The following is a 19,705-nucleotide window of genomic DNA, read 5'->3' on the forward strand; positions in this document are numbered from 1 at the left end:
ATATTGTTTCTGCTGTCTACAACTACATTATTTCAATTACAGAGGTAATAAGTAACACTCGTTTCAATAATGGAGGTAAAAAAAGAGCAATTATTACGGATTTTTTAACACAGTGTCAATTATAGAGGTCTTAGTTGCGATGTGGTCAATTACAGAGGCAAAATTACGAAAAACACTACAATCTAAATTGCAATTATAGAGGTTCCAAAATTTCAATTATAGAGGCCTTTTGGTCTCAAGGGACCGGGACCGGACTTTTGGTTGCAATTATTGAGGTTTTCCATTTATGCAGGTGCCAATTAACCAGGTTTCACTGTAATGCAAATATATGAAATGATAGAGCGAACGCTATCATTTCATATATTTACTTTAATATAAAAAAATTGGGCAACTGGCCCGTTTTGCTACATTACCTATGTAGCCTAAGCAGGGTGCGCACGTGCGTAGCCAAGATGCCAATCGTTGACGCCCTATAGCGAACGAAACGCAACGCAACTGTCTCCGTCGCACTAATATGGAAGAGTGATAGAGACTATAGAGAGTACCGTATTCTCCATTCGCTCGGTAACGAACGATTGGCATCTTGGCTACGCACCACGCTCAAGCGAGAGATAGGTATACTACATTTTCATTATTTCGCGGGCCATAGGCATACTTCAAAGCGGCGGTAGGCCAGATGTAGTATTTTCACGGGCCGTAGCTGGCCCGCGGGTCGTACTTTGCCCACCACTGGCTTATACAGCCCAAGCACGATTTCCGTGCATTTTTGAGATGAGGCAGACTGGGCAGAGGTTGCTGAGTACTTTATTAAAGTCATTGGCAGGCGAGCTTGAGTATCGTCATGAGAGACGAGGCGAGTGCGAGGGCGGTAATAGAGGCGACGTCGTTAGACCCGTTGCAGAGGTCCTTCGTGCAGGAGCAGACCTCCTGTCTGCCTCCGTAGCCCGAGCGGTGGTAGCAGGCGCCCTGGAATGATAACAATATACAGTGTGGAAATTTAAGTCGGGCCCTGGAGGGAAACTACCTTAAATCCTTCAGCTCATTTTACTTAAAGGAGACATTCCTTTATTTTTAAAAAGAAACAATACTGCATTAACCGCCACATCCAAATGTATAATCTTACGACACAGCGTATGCGTCATCAGTGTCACAACTCACCTTATATTTGGTCTCATCCCACCCACAGCTCCTTATAACCCTGCTAGCCGGTAACTGCCCATTAACCGCCACGTCCACATGTTGTATAATCTTACGACACAGCGTATGCGTCACGCCGCGATCGTGCTCCGAACAGTTGCGCTTGAGGTTCTCTGGGAGGACATTCTGGAGGCATTGGGAGTTGGTGGCGCTGTTACATTCGTAGCACATTATTGGAGAACCTGAAAATAACATTCTTTATGGCTCCTCTACACGATGGGCCAACGCCGGCCACTCCAAGGGACGCAGCCATGCGGCAGAATGAGATAGCAACATCACTTGCTCCCTCTAACGCATAAATGCGTCCCTTGGAGTGGCCGGCGTTGGCCCATCGTGTAGAGCAGTGGTGGGCAAAGTACGGCCTGCGGGCCATCTTTGGCCCGCGAATGGATTTTATCCGGCCCACCGCCGGTCCTATGAAATAATTAGTATAGGTGTATGGGCTATTTGGCATTGGCCCACGATTATCGCAAATCAAAATAAATTTTGGCTACAATTCTGGCCCTCCACTTAAATTTCCTAAACTTTCTGGCCCCCCATGAAGAATGTTTGCCCACCACTGGTGTAGAGGAGCCATTAAAGACTTAACTCAAATCGCAACGACGAACTTTCTGTGTAATACTAGCGACCCGCCCCAGCTTCGCACGGGTTACCTTACCTTTAAACCTTAACAATTTGCACACCTAAACCTTCCTCACGAATCACTCTATTGATAGGTGAAAACCGCACGAAAATCCGTTCAGTAGTTTTGAGTTTATCGCGAACATACATACACACAAACAGACAGACGTGGGGGGAGTTTGTTTTATAAGGTGTAGTGATGATAGTAATGGTTACACGCACACACTACGATAGCGTAGAGTCAGACCATTAATAGTCTGCAGCGGATTTGATAGCCCACGCAGTGTAAGTGTCATTTATACGTCATGATTTCATAGAAGTTTGACGTTTAAAATAACACTTTCACTGCTTGGGCTATCATATCCGCTGCAGACTTTTTTTGGTCCGACTATAGCCGATAGCCGATCGTCACCGTCGACGAAAATTGGATCGTTGGAAAATTAGCACCCCCAAGAGAATCATTTTAAGATACTTTAGTAAATAATTGCAAACAAGAACATGGAAAATATTTAAACTTAGAATCTCAATGTATATTAGGTGCCATTATTTTATAAGTATATTATAAACTTATAATTTTGATACTATAGTTCAGTATGCAATTAAATATCCCACTTACCGTATTCAAATAATCCGCAAAACACCACTAATCCAAACGCCAAGTACCTCATATTGCTAATTATCCAAAAAATGGACTTAAAAATACAGACGCCAGACTAGTGCTAACCTACTTACTGGACTAAATCTAAGGCTCAGATGCGCAAGAGTAGACGGGGCAATGCGCGCGCATTACGCGGTTGTCACACTGATTCCTGGTGTGTGACCAAGACAGCGCTATGCACGTGTATAGCGACGTCCCGCTTGTACGCTGATGATCCCCAACCAATGTGAAATACGCCAGAGGATGTCGCTCATTTGGTACAGGAAACACATTATTTAGTATTTTAGTCTGCTTGGGACCTAAAGTTTTGGGTCTTCGTGATAGGATAATAGGCTAAAATAGAAGAAACGGGCGCTCAAATCATCATAGGCCTTTCAGTCTATTGCAGACTATACAAACAGTGTCAGGCAGGGCGACAACGTTCAAATGGGATCAAGTGTATATGATAGATATATTGGTAGCGGTTGTGACGAGAGGGGCAGATTATCTAGACATAGATTTGTAATATAAGCTTGCATAAGGAGATTAAAGTTTTAGGCAAACGATACAAACATATTATGAAAACTACCAATCATATTAGGTATAGATATTTGCATATCATTACGTAAATCAGAGCGTTTTAGGCGATTGCTTTCCGCCGCTATATCGATTTATCAACACAAGGGAGGAAATAAGAAACACCGATATGAAAAACTAATAAATATAATAGCAAAACACAAACACAACAAATAATCTATGGCACAATAAACTTTACAGTGTCGGCGTTTAACAGAATGACAGTTACAGTGACATTATCATCAATTATCATCGTTTACCATCTATGTACAGCTCGCTAACTAACTTAACATGTAACTTACATAACGAACACATAGAATGAGAACATTGAGAGTCACCCCACACTAGCGTCGCCTGCGGGCTGAGCAAGGTTGTAGTTATCACACAATGTGGTGATAATTATGTTGATAAAACGACAGTTATCATCGATTTTATCACCAATACTATGGTTACAGACGGTATATGGAGTTATCCACATTTGACAGCGGTAGATGACAAGACAATTTGAGCGTCGGCGTCTAGTCAACTCTATGGCTGCTGCTCGACGCAGCGTTGGCGCAACTACGCAGCGACGCCATTTTCCATAGCGCTGACTAGACGCCAACGCTCAAAGGACGCTAGCATGGGGCCCTGAGAACCATTCAAATAAGTTACGTAATCTATTTAAACATCTAATAATACCTATTATCATTTACAATGCTAACGCGGCGGGATCTCTTGGTAACAGCTTTAAAACGTATACCTAAGTGTCAATTGAATATGTTAGCTACTATTAGAGCATTGCCGTTTTCAATGTGGCCACTAATGATTGCCGATTTTGATCAAAAAAGTTCGAAAATTATACAACAAATCTAATATGGCCCGAATTTTATTTAGTTGTCGAATTTATAGTCAGATTCCGATAACATTTGCGCAATTTTACCGTAGGTATATACAGGGCGTCCCACGGCGATGCCACATGGAGGGAAAGTACCTTAAATATCATAGATAGCATATTTTGCTGAAAGAAGACTTCATTTTATTTTTAAAACTTAGTAAAGTTGCATTCATACTTTTTAAATTTTTTTTGAAAAAAAATGTATGGAAAAAAATTATCGCGTCATCATTGGAGGAAAAGTACCTTAATTTTATTGTTGTAAATGAACATTTTACTGAAAGAAGACATTATTTCGATTTAAAAAAACAAGTTGAATTGCATTTTAAATAATTTCATGGTTAAACCGGGAATCGAACCCGCTACACGAGAGAAAAAAATACCTTGTAGCTTTGTCATGCCGATCGAAAGGCTTCAATGTGAGAATTATTTTTTTGCCAAATAACATAGTGTTGGAAACAAAAGGAAACATTATTTTTTTCATTTGATGTGAAATTTTTTTAAATCGAAATAATGTCTTCTTTCAGTAAGATGTTCATTTACAACAATTAAGGTACTTTTCCTCCAATGACGCGATAATTTTTTTCCATACATTTTTTTTCAAAAAAAATTAAAAAAGTATGAATGCAACTTTACTAAGTTTGAAAAATCAAATGAAGTCTTCTTTCAGCAAAATATGCTATCTATGATATTTAAGGTACTTTTCCTCCATGTGGCATCGCCGTGGGACGTCCTGTATATCCCAAAAAATCTTCCTCTGATTTATGAAAAGGTATTTTCGTAAATCAAGGAACGATACGATATTTATATACCTACCTTTTTGTTCGGGACATGTTATGATTTCGTATTCATCCCACCTAGAAAGTGGAGCTCTTCAAATAAGCCAATCCAGCCAACTAACGACAACAAAGGAAAAATCGGTTCACATAGGACTTCTAACAAAAGATAACTCTAATGTGGACAATAATTAACAGCTTTTGTGCAAAAGTAAAGGTAAGGAACTGTTTTATTTATTACACAGGTTAATAGGGAATGGATAACATTGGATATGTTCACAGGAGAGTCGTGAACCTAGTGGCAGGCTGTGTAATTGCGTATGACCTTTACTTTTTAGTCAGCATCCATCAAAATACTCATAATTTTTAATCGACTAGACTACCTATCGAGCATTCCCTACTCTAATGAACCTTCTAGAGCTAGAACCTGAGGACCGCGGCGGTGAGCAGCATGAGCAGTGTGGCGGCGACGGGGGCAGTGGCCGAGTTGCAGCCATCTTCGAGGCAGGAGCAGACTTCTTGGCGGCCGCCGAAGCCGGAACGCTGGTAACAACGTCCCTGTTGAAAAAATAAACACGTTATAATTACTTTTGGACTAACGCAGCGTACTACTAAGGTAAACAACACGCAAAGCGATGCGGCGCGGGGTGAATCAATCCTTTTTATACATATATTATAGAAGTGTCCAGTGTAGCGATCTCGTTGCGAACGCGAACCCGCTGCAGACTATACTTGGTCTGACTCTATTCATATATCTCGACCTTGCAGTCACGAAAATTTTCTTCATTTGCCATTGACGATTTCCACGAAAAGCTGTCCACACATATTCCCGATTTCATTCACTTTGAACCCTAGCTCTACTCTGCCGTGTCACGACTAACTTCGTTAACTCGAGTTACATGAGTTACGGATAACCAGTCTAAATCGTCTTAAAAACCATTAAAGATATATCTTCTAAAAGAAAATTTTGAAAATCTTCATTATTTACTGAGAAAAGCATATGACTAACTCATGTAACTTCATTTTTTTGCCGATGGCGTCAGGCACAACTCAGCTAACTTGGGTTGAGTTGCATGACTGACACAACCATAATATCACCATCGTTTCTTAAGTTGCCGGAGTTAAGCATGATTGGCCGAGCGCTTGGTTTATACGACAACAATATTGGTCAAGTAATACGTGTCACGTTTGATCACGCGTATGTCATGTAACTTGACTTACATGACTTCGTGTGACCACTACAGTATGGAAAAGTTTATCATGCGGAGCCATTTAATTCGAATTTTAATGAAAACTACCTATATTCAATTATGCGAAAAAGAAATTAAAGGGCCTATTCTGTGATTAGAAAAAATAAAAAATTACGATGAACCGTCAACGATAACAGCATTTGAATCTTTAAAACTTTAGCGTAATTATCTCGAAACTCAACTTTTAAAGTTACAGGAGATGCGCGTGTCACGGCAGTACTGTAATAGCGTCTATATTGCAATCTACATGTTTTCAGCGGTTTTGCCGTTGTTATTACGTGGTACAGTACCTTCAGTTTGTTAATTGTTTGGACAGCGTCGACAGAGTGCTCGTTTGCATCGATCCACTTCGGCGAAGGCGCATTCGGTTATTTACTGATCCAATTGAACTTCGTAATTGAAAATTAATGAAAATACGGGTCAATGAAATTTATTTATTTATTTACGGAATGTTACTAAGAAATATTTTTTCATTTTCCAGGTAGCGATGAGGATAACTCCCTGTCATAATGAAACATGAATCATGATTGTTACAAAACGCATGAAGCCCTAACGCGAAAATCGCAAAATCGAAATTTCTTTATTTATCTGTATCTCTCGCCAGAGCGATAGAGAGGCAGATAAAGAAATATTAATTTTCTTTGGTGTCTGAGCGGAAAAGTGCACATTATTCTGCAAAACTAAGCGCGCATAAATATATGAAATGCTGCTGCCCAGTAGCCTATAAGAAGGCCCTCAATACCTTCTTTATATAGACAAATAAAAAATACATTTTCCGTGGCAAGTTCTCATTTGAGTGCGGCTAGAGTATATGACTTTTAAATAAGATAAGCAATATTAAATGTTTTGAATTTACGAATATCTCCGATTTAAAACTGCGCGCATCGAGGTCTAGAACAGCTTTAAAACTGGAGCAAAAAAGATACCAGATAACAGCGAGATCATCTTCTACGACTTCAATAAACTTAATTAAGATTTACGATCCATTGAATCTCCTGGATTAGCATTTTAAAAAGTAATTTCCGAAGTCTGGCGTAGATTGTTGGAAATAAGTGGATTTTTTTAACTCTAGGTAAGTCCTTATATTGGACTTTGCCGTATAATGGCCGTACCTATGTAGGTACACTATTCCGAAAAAAAAATCAAGGCACGAAGAGACACATATTTGGTGTTGAACACATAACGATGTAAGTGTTTTATTCAATTATGTATCATGTGACGCAAGGCCCTTTTTCAGGGGTTACGTCGGACTATTATAGTGCTTGTTCGATATTTTATCTCCTTAGCAACAATATCGTGCCGAAACTAAACCCAATTTAGAACGAGAATGCAGGCCAAGATCAGTCGAGCCATAAACTTATGTACTACTTGTAATAATATTATTTGGCCTCTGTGGGCTTAGGATGAAGTCTTAGTACTTTGAACTGGTTTGCTAACCTTCAGGCGTATTCGGATTGTAAAAACAGGTCATGAATTTGATCTAGATTTGTAGTCTCTCATCCTAGATTGTTTTTCGGTGGTGGTTTGTGCCACTTTTGAATCCATCAAGTCGTTTGAGGAAAACCGCCTCGCGACACTAGACGTAAAACGCCAATTACGCAAGGAAAGATCTAAGCCCTCCTACGTGTATACGTACAACAGAGCCGGTCAACACTGTGAATGTGACAGAGTTTTTAAGAACATGTTTGGCCTGGCCAGCCACATAAGAGCTCATAACAGGAAAAACCCTTGACTGCTGAGGTCGCCGTCATCGAAATCGATGTGGAGGACTATATATACAGTGCGTGAGATCTTAGAAGAACCTTCGTAATTTAGAAAAAGACTTCGGTTATCGGCGGTAACGTACGAAGGTGATACTGCTGTTCTGCTTTCTTAATAGCTGATAAAACTTTTTGAAGTTATCGTAAAAAGTTAAGTGGACAATTAGCATCAACATAAAATAAACCCTAATCTAAAGGCTCTTAAATTAAATTTCGCTAGATAACTATATTGCGATTAGACTTATTGTCATAATTTAAATAAAATGGAATCAGAATTTGAATTTCGACCGGAGGTAAATTTGAAAACAGAATGTCATCTCACCATGTATCGCTTCTGGAAGAAATTATATAGAGCTGAGAATACCTATCGCATATTGGATTTTCTTCGATCATACAATCAGACGTGGCACGCACACGCATTAAAAGACGTATTATTACTGGGAGTGTCGATGGACGAATGAGTAGAGGGCGTGCACCCAGAAGATGGACAGATGTGGTCCAAGACGTTACCAGGACTTCACTCCAGGCAACTATACAAATGGCTGAAGATCGAACTGCCTGGAGAGCAGTGACAGAAAGAATAGCCCAATAAAGTCTTGAAGTTTATTAAAATATTTACAATTATCGCTCTTCTTAAAAGTTGCCGCTTCCTTCACAAAATATTTATAAACATTATATACAATTTCCCGCGATTGACTATTTACAGATATACCCTTTTTGAAACGTGTCTCCATTAAAATCAATTTAAAAAATATTTAATGAAATAATAACGAATATATTATTTATTTCTTTATTTAAATCACATGCATAAACTTACAGCTAAGGATGCCAAAACGCTTATGCGGTAGGGACAATACATACAATTAGATTCAAACACAGTCTAGAGATTAAAACATTACAACAAAACATAAACAATGAAATACGGTCAGGTTAAATCACAAACATTACATTAGTTACACATAAATTAAATTAAATTAAATTATGGTGGTATTAACTGCTCTATATAGTTCAAGACGAGAAAAACGACTGCACTCTTTGGGTGTTGAACTGCCACTAATTCGTCAACCAAAGTAATTGAAACTGTCATTTTCTATTACACGATTACGTCCGATTATAGCCGAGACCCGAAGGTTCTTCTAAGATCTCACGGACTGTACTAACTTGCAGTTTCTCTTATCCCAGCTACAGTTTAGTTTAGACCGTCCTTCATTGAAAGTTTATATTGTTTCTTGAATGTGAAGAAAGTGGTGATGATTTTCATCAGTACTACTAACCTTGTAGTTGCTCTCATCCCAGCCGCACCCTCGGATGACCCGGCTGTCCGGCGACATGCCGCTCATCTCGAACTCCACGATCTGCGAGATCTTCCAGCACATGGTGTCCTTGCAGCTGCACTCCTTGCGGAGGGAGTCGATACTAACCTTGTAGCTGCTCTCATCCCAGCCGCACCCTCGGATGACCCGGCTGTCCGGCGGCATGCCGTTCATCTCGAACTCCACGATCTGCGAGATCTTCCGGCACATGGTGTCCTTGCAGCTGCACTCCTTGCGGAGGGAGTCGATACTAACCTTGTAGCTGCTCTCATCCCAGCCGCACCCTCGGATGACCCGGCTGTCGGGCGGCATGCCGTTCATCTCGAACTCCACGATCTGCGAGTACTTCCTGCACATGGTGTCCTTGAAGCTGCACTCCTTGCGGAGTCGATACTAACCTTGTAGCTGCTCTCATCCCAGCCGCACCCTCGGATGACCCGGCTGTCGGGTGGCATGCCGTTCATCTCGAACTCCACGATCTGCGAGATCTTCCGGCACATGGTGTCCTTGCAGCTGCACTCCTTGCGGAGTCGATACTAACCTTGTAGCTGCTCTCATCCCAGCCGCACCCTCGGATGACCCGGCTGTCAGGTGGCATGCCGTTCATCTCGAACTCCACGATCTGCGAGATCTTCCGGCACATGGTGTCCTTGCAGCTGCACTCCTTGCGGAGTCGATACTAACCTTGTAGCTGCTCTCATCCCAGCCGCACCCTCGGATGACCCGGCTGTCGGGTGGCATGCCGTTCATCTCGAACTCCACGATCTGCGAGATCTTCCGGCACATGGTGTCCTTGCAGCTGCACTCCTTGCGGAGTCGATACTAACCTTGTAGCTGCTCTCATCCCAGCCGCACCCTCGGATGACCCGGCTGTCGGGTGGCATGCCGTTCATCTCGAACTCCACGATCTGCGAGATCTTCCGGCACATGGTGTCCTTGGAGCTGCACTCCTTGCGGAGGGAGTCGGGCAGCTTATCCATGAGGCAGCGGGAGTCGTTGTGGCTGTTGCATTGGTAGCACACGATGGCTGAGCCTGTAAGATATTGTAGGTTATAGACTGTGGCCAAGCACATGATTTGCGCGACAGTATCTCGCGGCGAGATATACTACCAGTCTTTTTCTAACTATGTTAACAAAATAGGGACGGGTAGTCTGTCTTGCCGCCAATCATGTGCTCGCCCTGTTGGCGAGTGAAGAAATATATTAAACAAATCACCATAATAAAGAATATTACTCAAAACTCTGATTAGGGGGCCCCACTATCTATCTATCGGGAAACGCGAAAATCGAAATTTCGTTATCACTCTCACTCACTCTTGCATATTCGAGCGATAAAGACGCTCGCTCGACGCTATTTATTTTCCATCGTATTTTCACGGAAACGTACGAACGTGTCTCACTATTTATTTCAGTCAGTCTCGGTACAAAAAGTACCGATGTTGACTGTAATAGCAAGACAGGTTCGTACGTTTCCGTGAAAATACGATGGAAAATAGTAGGTAACCTATGCACTACATCTGTAACGAATTTTCCATTTCCATTTCGTCGATATAGACGAAAAACTGGCACCTTTCGAGAAGCATATCGGCACTATTAATTTGAAAAAATCTCGTATCTCTGCTACTCAAAGTTGAAAGGCAGTAACTCTGTATGCATTAGAGATGCCACGAATATTCGGCAACTATTCGGTATTCGGCGTATTCGGCCACTTTGCCGAATATTCGGTATTCGGCCGAATGTTGCCTACTATTCGGCCGAATACCGAATATCTGTTGCAGCTACCTAAAAAGAAAAATTACACAATAAATAATCAAAAACTAAATATATTTAATATTTATAATGTATTAATTCTTGGAGAGTAGTTAAATACGAAGGCACGTTTTTGAGCATATGTTGATAACAAAATATTTTATTTTTATCATGGGTCTGATTTGATTGACTCTCACTACATTCATTAATTCTGTTAAACTTAAAAATATATCTTAGCAAACGTTGTGCTTTGTTGGCGAACAGTTTTCATAATAATTGTGACTCAAAATGTTCGCACATCATGCCCAATATTCAGTCACGGAATATTCGGTATTCGGCCGAGAGAGAGGCCGAATATTCGGTATTCGGCCAAATTCACTATTCGGGGCATCTCTAGTATGCATCCCATAGGCACATAGATACAACATTCTTCTTTTGATTGACAGAACAAGACACGAGTTTTCTTGAAAGTAGTGTCACTATGTATTAAGTACTTAATGTACTGCATAGGTACCTACCTACCTACTACTCTCACACCTATTAAGGTACTCTCTTTTTGTGACAATGTAACGAAGGTGTAGGTACAGTCAGCAGCAGAAGTTGCTAAGCGGGCCAGGTGTTCAAAATGATCTTGACGCGACTTTATTGTTAAGAGAATAAGGGTCTCCCCTAATATATCGACGCGCATTCGGCAAAAGCCGATAGGAAAAAGCTTTATGTCCGCGCAATAAGAGCGAAAAAGTCGTCGTTTGGCTCGGCTCGCGACGGCCGACGACGCCGGACGCGTCGACCGGTTTTTCGCTCTTATTGCGCGGACATAAAGCTTTTTCCTATCGGCTTTTGCCGAATGCGCGTCGATATATTAGGGGAGACCCTAAGAACGCGTCAAGGTAATTTCGAACACCTCGCCCGCTTAGCAACTTCTGCTGCTGACTCTATTAAACCTATAGTAAGAAGACAATCAAGTAATGAAAGAGGCGTGCCATAGAAATAACTACACATCAACGGGCAATGAACAGAAGTTAATAAATGCTTCGCAACCAATACTGTTTATGTTTAGTCTATTTTGAGATTCGCACGCTTATAAAATTTAGTTCTGGTTCTGACCGACATAATATGTTTTACTAGCTGCTCGATTCTAACTTTAAGAAACAAAAAGATAAGGACCCCTATTCGACAAGCGACGTTTGACGTATCGTGTTGATCTCCCGTTGATGTGGGAAAAATCATAAGTTCTCGAATACGTACAATGTCAAAATTTGACATTAACAATCCACAGTTGGGGTGACAAGCAAACCAAACCGAACCACCCTTAGTTTGGAGTGGAGTTTTGGTTGTACCAAATGATATTATCCACCGTTGATGGAATCATAACTCAGAATGCGATAAAATCAACTGTTGATTTGACGTGGATGTGAAATCTGACAGTTGTACGTGTCGAATTTGGCCCAAGTTCTTCAAACAAAAACGTTACGTTTGGCACATACACACCTAATCCATATCGTTTCTAGATTTATTAACTGACGTATCCTAAAGTTCGAATCGGGCCATACGTTTACTGTATTCTTGATATTGCGATTTGTAGAATTTTTAAGTTTTTAATAAATGGGAAAAGTATTAGGAATTTTCTGGATAATCTCACAGAGGAATATATAGGGTAAATCGTCAATTACTGGCCACCGGCTATGAACTACCCTACCACCCTGAATTAAAAATTAATTCTGTTCACCTATAAACAGAAGTATAAGGTTTTAATAACTGGCCACCCTTCAATAACTGGCCACCTTAACCTTATACTAAAAAAAATTGTATTTATAGGTGAATAGAATTCATTTTTAGTTTAAGGTGGCCAGTTATTTAAATATGAAAATTTTAAAATGTAAAATTAAAATGGTGTAGGTGTAGCAATGTTCAGAAATATTTCCATTCCACGACAGGTAATTACTTATTAAAGACTACGCGACTGATATTCAAATTCTAAAATATTTGAACACTCTTTCTATTCTTTCTTTTTCTTGTAATTTTTTTTTCTTTGCCTATTTGAGTGTTCCACAGTCGGGCAAAGGCCTCTCCGTTGGTTTTCCATAACTTCCACTTCTTTCTTATCATAACAGAAAAAAACATGTACGAATCCAAAAACATTTAGAAAATACCCCTAAAGTTTCTAAAAGAGTTATATGAAATCTGTTTTAGAGATAATACTTAGGTATTCCTTAGTTAATGCATAATCATACTTTTGCCTGGTACACGTAATAATACATGACACGATATGTAAAGCCGGAAAGAGCTCTATGTTGTAACTTCGTTTGACAAGATATTATAGATTAGCAACTGTACCTATTCGTAGGTACAGTCAGCAGATAAAGAAGCTTTCATTGCATGTTGTATATTGGAATTCAAAAACATTTAAATATTCCGGATTAGACACAAGTTTGAAAGTAAGTAACATGTTACGTTGTCACAATTGTTTCCCTGCTTCGAGAAATGCCATTTAAAACATTTAATGTAGGTAAGTATGTACATTTTAAAGTACGTAAGTATATTTGAAATGAGCACAAGCCATAAAAATTAAAAAATAGGCGGGAAAATTTAAACACGATGAGGAAAAGCGGCTACTTTTTAATTGAAAAATTTCCTTCCCATTCCAAACTAAGGGTAGCAAAGCACCAACACCTCCCAACGTAAATTACCAATTGAAGTCACTTAACTAATTTAAATTCAACAAACCTTGATGTAGCAAACTGCACAATACCGCCAAAAAGCACAGCGTTAGAGCCGCCATATTGAAAAAAAGCAGTAAGTTCCGGTTGGCTCCGGTAGCGTGTAAAACGAACGGTGCGCGAGGTGCGACTGCGGGCTGTGTGGTACAAACCACCGCGCAGAGGTTATATCCACGTCCTAAATAAGGTGGTTATTCAATTGGAGTAATTCTACAAATTGGCAGTAACACGTGAATACCGATTTGTGGTAATCGTTTTTGAATTCCTACAGGAGTGGTTAAGGTGTGTCCATCAGTCAGTCCTTGCTTTTATTACATTTCAATGACGCTGCATGAGTCAAATGTATGCACTTTGCTGTAAGGTAATAAGGGCGATAATCGTAAAACTGTAATAAATTATTCTTAAGGGTCGAATATATCAGGCTAACCCAGTTTAGTCCCAGTCAGTAGACACCCATCTATAAGTATTTCCAAAAGATGTGTATGAAGGTACCTAAATATCTAAATGGTTATTTGTTTTTGATCACAAATTAATAATTAGGAATGCCTATTATGTACCAAAATTTAGTTAAGTCTGGTAAGAAGTTTTCTAAAGAAGACGGAACTAGCGTTTATGTTAAATTGCCTACCTTGTTTAGCTAACTTTAATTAACTGCTCTGTGCGTCACCCCATGTGACTGTCCTCATCTGATATTATGTAAATTTTTATTTTATTTTAAACTATGCAGTTACTGTTAATAAAAAAACATTTTTTCCCCTTTATTTACATCGTTACCATCAGGATATTTGGATATTTAGTAGGTAGTTGTTGCGTGTCTGAGGGGTATTTTCCTTCCTTTAGTAAAGTAGAAACATATTTTATAGTTTTTATTGTTCAATTGTACGGTGTTTTGGGTTTGAAAAGAAGTTTCGGAACTCTGAGCTTGCGGGGTGCGAGAGGAGTATTTTTTTTTAGATTTTTCCCTGGCATATTTTTTTAATGGTAACGGCAGTGGAAAAATTTGCTAATACGATACTACGATCTTCATTTGGTACTTTTATCAATATAATTAAAATAAGCAAATAAATAAAATATTTTCAGAACAACTGTTAAGTTAAAATTAAGTAGTTAAAATTATATTTTTGAAGTTCCGATTTTCTCGTGTTTAAAACTACCTTTCTCTCACAGGTACCTAACACATCCTTACAGTACAATGATGGATCTATCATTGCACCTACCGACGCACCTTGAGGCATACCAAGTGCATAAATAATTTATGCATGATTAGGGATACATAAGTCAGTAGAACAATGTCGACATTAGTTTGAGGTTAATAGGGAGTTAGGCTGTTCTTGTTCTGAAGTGATATACGTAGGCAGATCATATAATAGTGGAGGATATTTCGTGATCCCTGTGCCGTGTCGGTAAATGGTAGTATCCTGTGTACATGCGATGGGGGAAGTGGCATTTCAGATGGGGTTTAAAAGCTAAAATTAGAATACTATCAGTATTATCACTCCAAAGGGGTACCTATTACTCCAATGTTCTGCCGCCAGAGTGAAGCACTGGCACGAATTGTTAACCATAGAGTAACTTATAGATATAGTCTGTCAAGCCATTTCTGTGAGTAAATGAAAAAGCGGCAAATTCAAAAAATATAGGCGTTAGGTCGTAATTGTCCAATAGAAAAATTGAATTTCGCGCCTTTTGCTACTGACAAACTTGTTTAACTGGCTATGCTCTGGCTATGCTTTAAACCTCGGAGTAATTAACAATGGAGCCGCCATTAACAGGCGTTCCCCTCTGTCGAAAATAGGCGGCCAATGGTCAACCACATGTCAACCATATGTATGGACTGACGTTTATCTGACATGACGTACCTATACATTTGATGTGCCCCTCCCCCGCAAAAAACGGCAGACTAATTTGTACCGAAAATTTTAGACATGGCGTCTCCATTGGTTATATCCTCTAAGCTTTAAACAGTTTTTCGACAAGTTTGACAGATAAGAAAATATGACATTGATGCATCAAGGCGGTCTGTTAACAAGGGCCTACCGGGAAACGCGAAAATAGAAATTTTGTTATATGTCTTTTTGTCGCTCGAATTTGTATACATATAACGAAATTTCGATTTTATAACTATGCCCTCAATTGATAAATATATTATCAAGAATAACCAACACCTCGTTTTGCTGTGCTCTCACGATTGCAGCCCCAATTGGTATAACGCAGGACTTCCTCCAATCTGCGGTCGCCAGGACAAAAATACATCCACTGACACCAACAAACTACTACCACAAAGAGCCTTAACATGTTCCCCACAGAGGCGAAAATCCCTAGAAGCCATAGCCAATTTCTATTTGCACGTGAGCATAATACTCTAGATAACGTAACTGAAAATGAATCTTATTTAAAAGGGTTAGAGTCGCTTTTGGGTTGTGTCGGAATTAAGTTTATAATGTCAAGCCAAGGTAGGCGCTTTGAATTAGATAATGAGGTTTTTATTCAGCGGTCTATTGCATTGAAGGATTTTTCCTACACTAGTAAAGGTTTCTGGCTTCAGGAAAGTTACGTATAGAGTCCTTAACTTACATACAGAACTGCAGAAGGTCACGACATTCGTGACATCGCCTAGCGGTACCCTAGAAATGAAAGGGTTCATAAAAATCTCGTTGTTTCGTAAGATTCGATAGGTACCAACATCTACATATTTAACCACGTAACTCAGGGTCGACATGAATAAATATGGTCATTGCGCTAGTTTTCGTTCAGCTCTAGTTTTCGTCCACTTGACGAAATTTGAATATATACCTACATTGCTGTACAAGTTTAGACTTATTGCAATCCTTAGTGTGTATATAAACAATATACATATTTACCTGCATAAGAAGGATATTTCGCAAGTAGTAAATGAAAAATGAAATACATATATTGCTAAATTATTTGCTAATCCGTCAAGTGGACTAAAACTAGAGCATAGACGGAAACTAGCGCCATGACCCTATTTGATGTTACCTAAAGTCCATTCCAATAGAACTTGCAAACTTTGTAAACAAACCGCCATATTGAAATTGTCTCTGAATGATGAATTTGCTAGTGATGGGCAAGAGTCTTACTTAGTCCTTTACTTAAGGCCGTAACACACTATCGCACTGCATCACGAACTTGGTGCGTCGCATCCATAAGTGAGAGCGAGAAACAGATATCTCTTAAATTCAATAACAAAGAAGTAAGATACGCGTACATGCCAAGAAAAACAGTCAACGAGTAAAATAATATTGAAACCGTCAATCATTCAACAGTCATTATTTTGTCAAATGTAGGGTAGATTTTTATTTATGAACAGTCCAAAACGACCAGTTACAATTTTCCGTAGTTAAAAATAATGTTTAAAAAACCGGGCAAGTGCGAGTCGGACTCGCGCACGAAGGGTTCCGTAACATAATGCAAAAAAAAAACCCAAAAAAAAGCAAAAAAAAAAACGGCCACCCATCCAAGTACTGACCACTCCCGACGTTGCTTAACTTTGGTAAAAAATCACGTTTGTTATATGGGAGCCCCATTTAAATCTTTATTTTATTGTTATAGCAGCAACAGAAATACATCATCTGTGAAAATTTCAACTGTCTAGCTATCACGGTTCGTGAGATACAGCCTGGTGACAGACGGACGGCCGGACGGACAGCGAAGTCTTAGTAATAGGGTCCCGGTTTACCCTTTGGGTACGGAACCCTAAAAATGGTGCGAAAAAATGGAAAAGGTTATTTAAAAAAAGGGATTAAAACGATTAATCTGTGTTTACATATTTATTGAAATTTAAAATTGTCAATCTACCGCGTAGTGTATATAACCGCGTTGGCAGGTACAGACCGTGAGTCGCGTAGTGTGTAGCGGCTTTACGAGTATATCACCAATTTTAGTCACAACACTACCCATCATAGGCAATTGTAGAATGTAAAAGAAACAAAAACGTCATTACATCAGGGCCTAATAACCTAACTTATGAAACCATTTTAAACTTTTAATGAAATATCCAAGATACAGTTATATATTGTTGTATTTTACGGTAACGACCGCTTTAATAGTGTATAGTGTATGTGTTTCAATGGTGTTTGATGAGATGATGTGAAAAAATCAAGGAGAAACAGTGACAAAACAAAGTTACGTCTTTTGTTTACAAAGTTTGCAAGTTCTATTGGAATGGACTATACACATTAAAGCAAAAAATACACATAGACCCTTTGTCACTGCCTTTCTAGGTAGGTTACTTTTTTGTTGTGCATTTTTTGACTTTATTCGCTCGAATCTAAAGCCATGAAAAAGAGATATTTAAGTTTGTAATCCAAGAAATGTTTATTAAAGTGTTGAAAGAGATACGAGTATCCATAAAATAAAACTATGGATACGGATTATTCACTAAGAATAGTTTTGTTTTATGGTAATCTACCTAACTATCGCGGCAACCGAAGACTGTCTGCCTGATTCGAACTTTAAGATACGTCAATTAATAGATCTAGAAACGATATGTGACGTGTGAAATGTGAAGTTTCTTCAAACAAAAACGTCACTTTTGTCACTGACACATCTGATCCATATCGTTTCTAGATCTATTAATTGACGTATCTTAAAGTTCGAATCAGGCCGAATATTAGATAACCATAAGCTTATTACTGTTGTAAACTTATATCGAAACATGTTCGAAATTCAAGAAGCTTTGTCGGTTTTGCAACTCACAAATACAAAATCTTGAAGCTAAGATACCATCACACAAATACATTTTCTATTTTATTTCCCTGAAACTATGTTACCTAAGTTTTAGAAATTCAGTTGCAATACGGCTGCTATAGGTAAAACACGAATATTTGTGTAAAACACGAAGAAAACGATTTCACAGAAAAGATATAGAGATTCATATGACTTCTAGAGTCTTAATGATGAATCTATCTATCGTTACTTACTTAAAATTCTTTCTATAAGCATCTGAATGAGCGCTTAGACTTTTCAAAATGTTTAAATTTAATTATCTACTAGTAGACACTTGCTATGCTACGTGCTACGGCGTAGCACGTCCAAATCGTAAAAAAACGTACGGTCCGATTCGAAATCAGGATCTGAATATGTCAGTGTCAAAAGTGACGTTTTTGTTATATTTAATCCATATCGTATCTAGACGTAATATTTGGCGTATCTTAAAGATCGAATCGGGCCGGTAGTCTTCGCAAGTTATTTTGGAATTAATTCACAGTGTTTTTGTTAAATTCCGTTAAATAATAATATCGTGATATGGCTAAGTACACAACACATATTCCAACGCTCGTGGTTCAATTTCGGAATCTTTCGCTTGCTCGGGTATCAATATTAGCACGAGCAGTTAAACAATAACTTTGCCCCCTTGTAAAACAAATAACTATTATTAAGCAAGTTTAAAATGTATGAATCGTAAGTTTAACCATACCTCCCATACAACTTATTCTTTAATAAGTAAGGACATCCATTAATTTCCGCTTCCTAAAGTGTGTCTGTAATATATGTATATCGCTATTTAGCGATAAGACCTCTTGTTGTTTAGGTACTCTTTTGAATTGGTATTGGGAATCATTTATTTTAAAAACAGTCAAATACCCTTTTTTAAACAATAAAAAGCCTTAAAATTGTACCTTTTTTTGATTTTCTGTATTTTTTGAATTGTTTTCTGTGAGGTGTGCAAGAATATTTGTATTATATTTTATTGTAAATCCACGTATGACGTGAGCACTCTTAAGTACGGCTACCATCAGTTTGGCATTGACAGAAACGCTATGGTGAATATTAGTGTGAAAGAGATATATATATAGAAAGTAGGTAAATTACGTTCAAATAGCGTTTATGTCAATGCCAAACTGATGGCAGCCGTAAAGCTTATTTATTTCTCTATGCCGTTGTTTACCTTTCCCAATAGTTAATGATTCGTAATTATTTTATTTACGTTTCTCATAGATAATTATTGTATCTCAAACATTCTCATGGCCTAATATTACCTACTACTATTTATCATTTTGTGCACCAGATACCCACAACACGGTATTCCTCCGATATCATGGGCCAAATTTGACATGTACAACTGTCAGATTTCGCATCCACGTCAAATCAACAGTTGATTTTATCGCATACTGAGTGTTGATTCCATCAACGGTGGATAATATCATTTGGTACAACCAAAACTCAACTCTAAACAAAGGGTGGTTCGGTTTGGTTTGCTTGTCACCCTAAC

The 19,705-nt window shown here is 38.9% G+C and overlaps 2 protein-coding genes across 3 annotated transcripts; both read right to left on the reverse strand.

Moving 5' to 3' along the window:
• Nucleotides 1-551: 551 nt before the first annotated feature.
• Nucleotides 552-2,563, reverse strand: LOC134672819 (uncharacterized). Its single transcript, XM_063530774.1, has 3 exons — nt 2,435-2,563; nt 1,159-1,379; nt 552-966 (listed from the first exon to the last, which is right to left on the reverse strand). The coding sequence occupies exons 1-3, from the start codon at nt 2,484-2,486 to the stop codon at nt 814-816; spliced, it is 426 nt and encodes a 141-aa protein (XP_063386844.1). The 5' UTR covers nt 2,487-2,563; the 3' UTR covers nt 552-813.
• Nucleotides 2,564-3,162: 599 nt separating this feature from the next.
• Nucleotides 3,163-13,639, reverse strand: LOC134672628 (uncharacterized). Of its 2 annotated transcripts, XM_063530582.1 has the most exons (3): nt 13,481-13,639; nt 9,832-10,037; nt 3,163-5,239 (listed from the first exon to the last, which is right to left on the reverse strand). In XM_063530582.1, exons 1-3 carry the CDS (start codon nt 13,533-13,535, stop codon nt 5,102-5,104), a joined length of 399 nt encoding a protein of 132 aa, XP_063386652.1. In that variant the 5' UTR covers nt 13,536-13,639; the 3' UTR covers nt 3,163-5,101. The 2 variants fall into 2 exon arrangements, with proteins under 2 accessions (XP_063386652.1, XP_063386651.1); XM_063530581.1 differs by lacking the exons at nt 9,832-10,037; nt 13,481-13,639 and adding an exon at nt 9,113-9,528.
• Between the last annotated feature and the right edge of the window lie 6,066 nt (nt 13,640-19,705).

The sequence above is a fragment of the Cydia fagiglandana genome, chromosome 17, assembly GCF_963556715.1.
Source record: "Cydia fagiglandana chromosome 17, ilCydFagi1.1, whole genome shotgun sequence".
NCBI classification, from domain to species: Eukaryota; Metazoa; Arthropoda; class Insecta; order Lepidoptera; family Tortricidae; genus Cydia; species Cydia fagiglandana.

Coding starts and splice junctions, on each gene's coding strand:
- LOC134672819 (XM_063530774.1), bottom strand. CDS start 2,486: ATGAGGTACTTGGCGTTTGGATTAGTGGTGTTTTGCGGATTATTTGAA. Junction 1,380..2,434: donor TTGCGGATTATTTGAATACG/GTAAGTGGGATA, acceptor TGTTATTTTCAG/GTTCTCCAATAATGTGCTAC. Junction 967..1,158: donor GGGATGAGACCAAATATAAG/GTGAGTTGTGAC, acceptor TTATCATTCCAG/GGCGCCTGCTACCACCGCTC.
- LOC134672628 (XM_063530582.1), bottom strand. CDS start 13,535: ATGGCGGCTCTAACGCTGTGCTTTTTGGCGGTATTGTGCAGTTTGCTA. Junction 10,038..13,480: donor GTGCAGTTTGCTACATCAAG/GTTTGTTGAATT, acceptor AATATCTTACAG/GCTCAGCCATCGTGTGCTAC. Junction 5,240..9,831: donor GGGATGAGAGCAGCTACAAG/GTTAGTATCGAC, acceptor TTTTTTCAACAG/GGACGTTGTTACCAGCGTTC.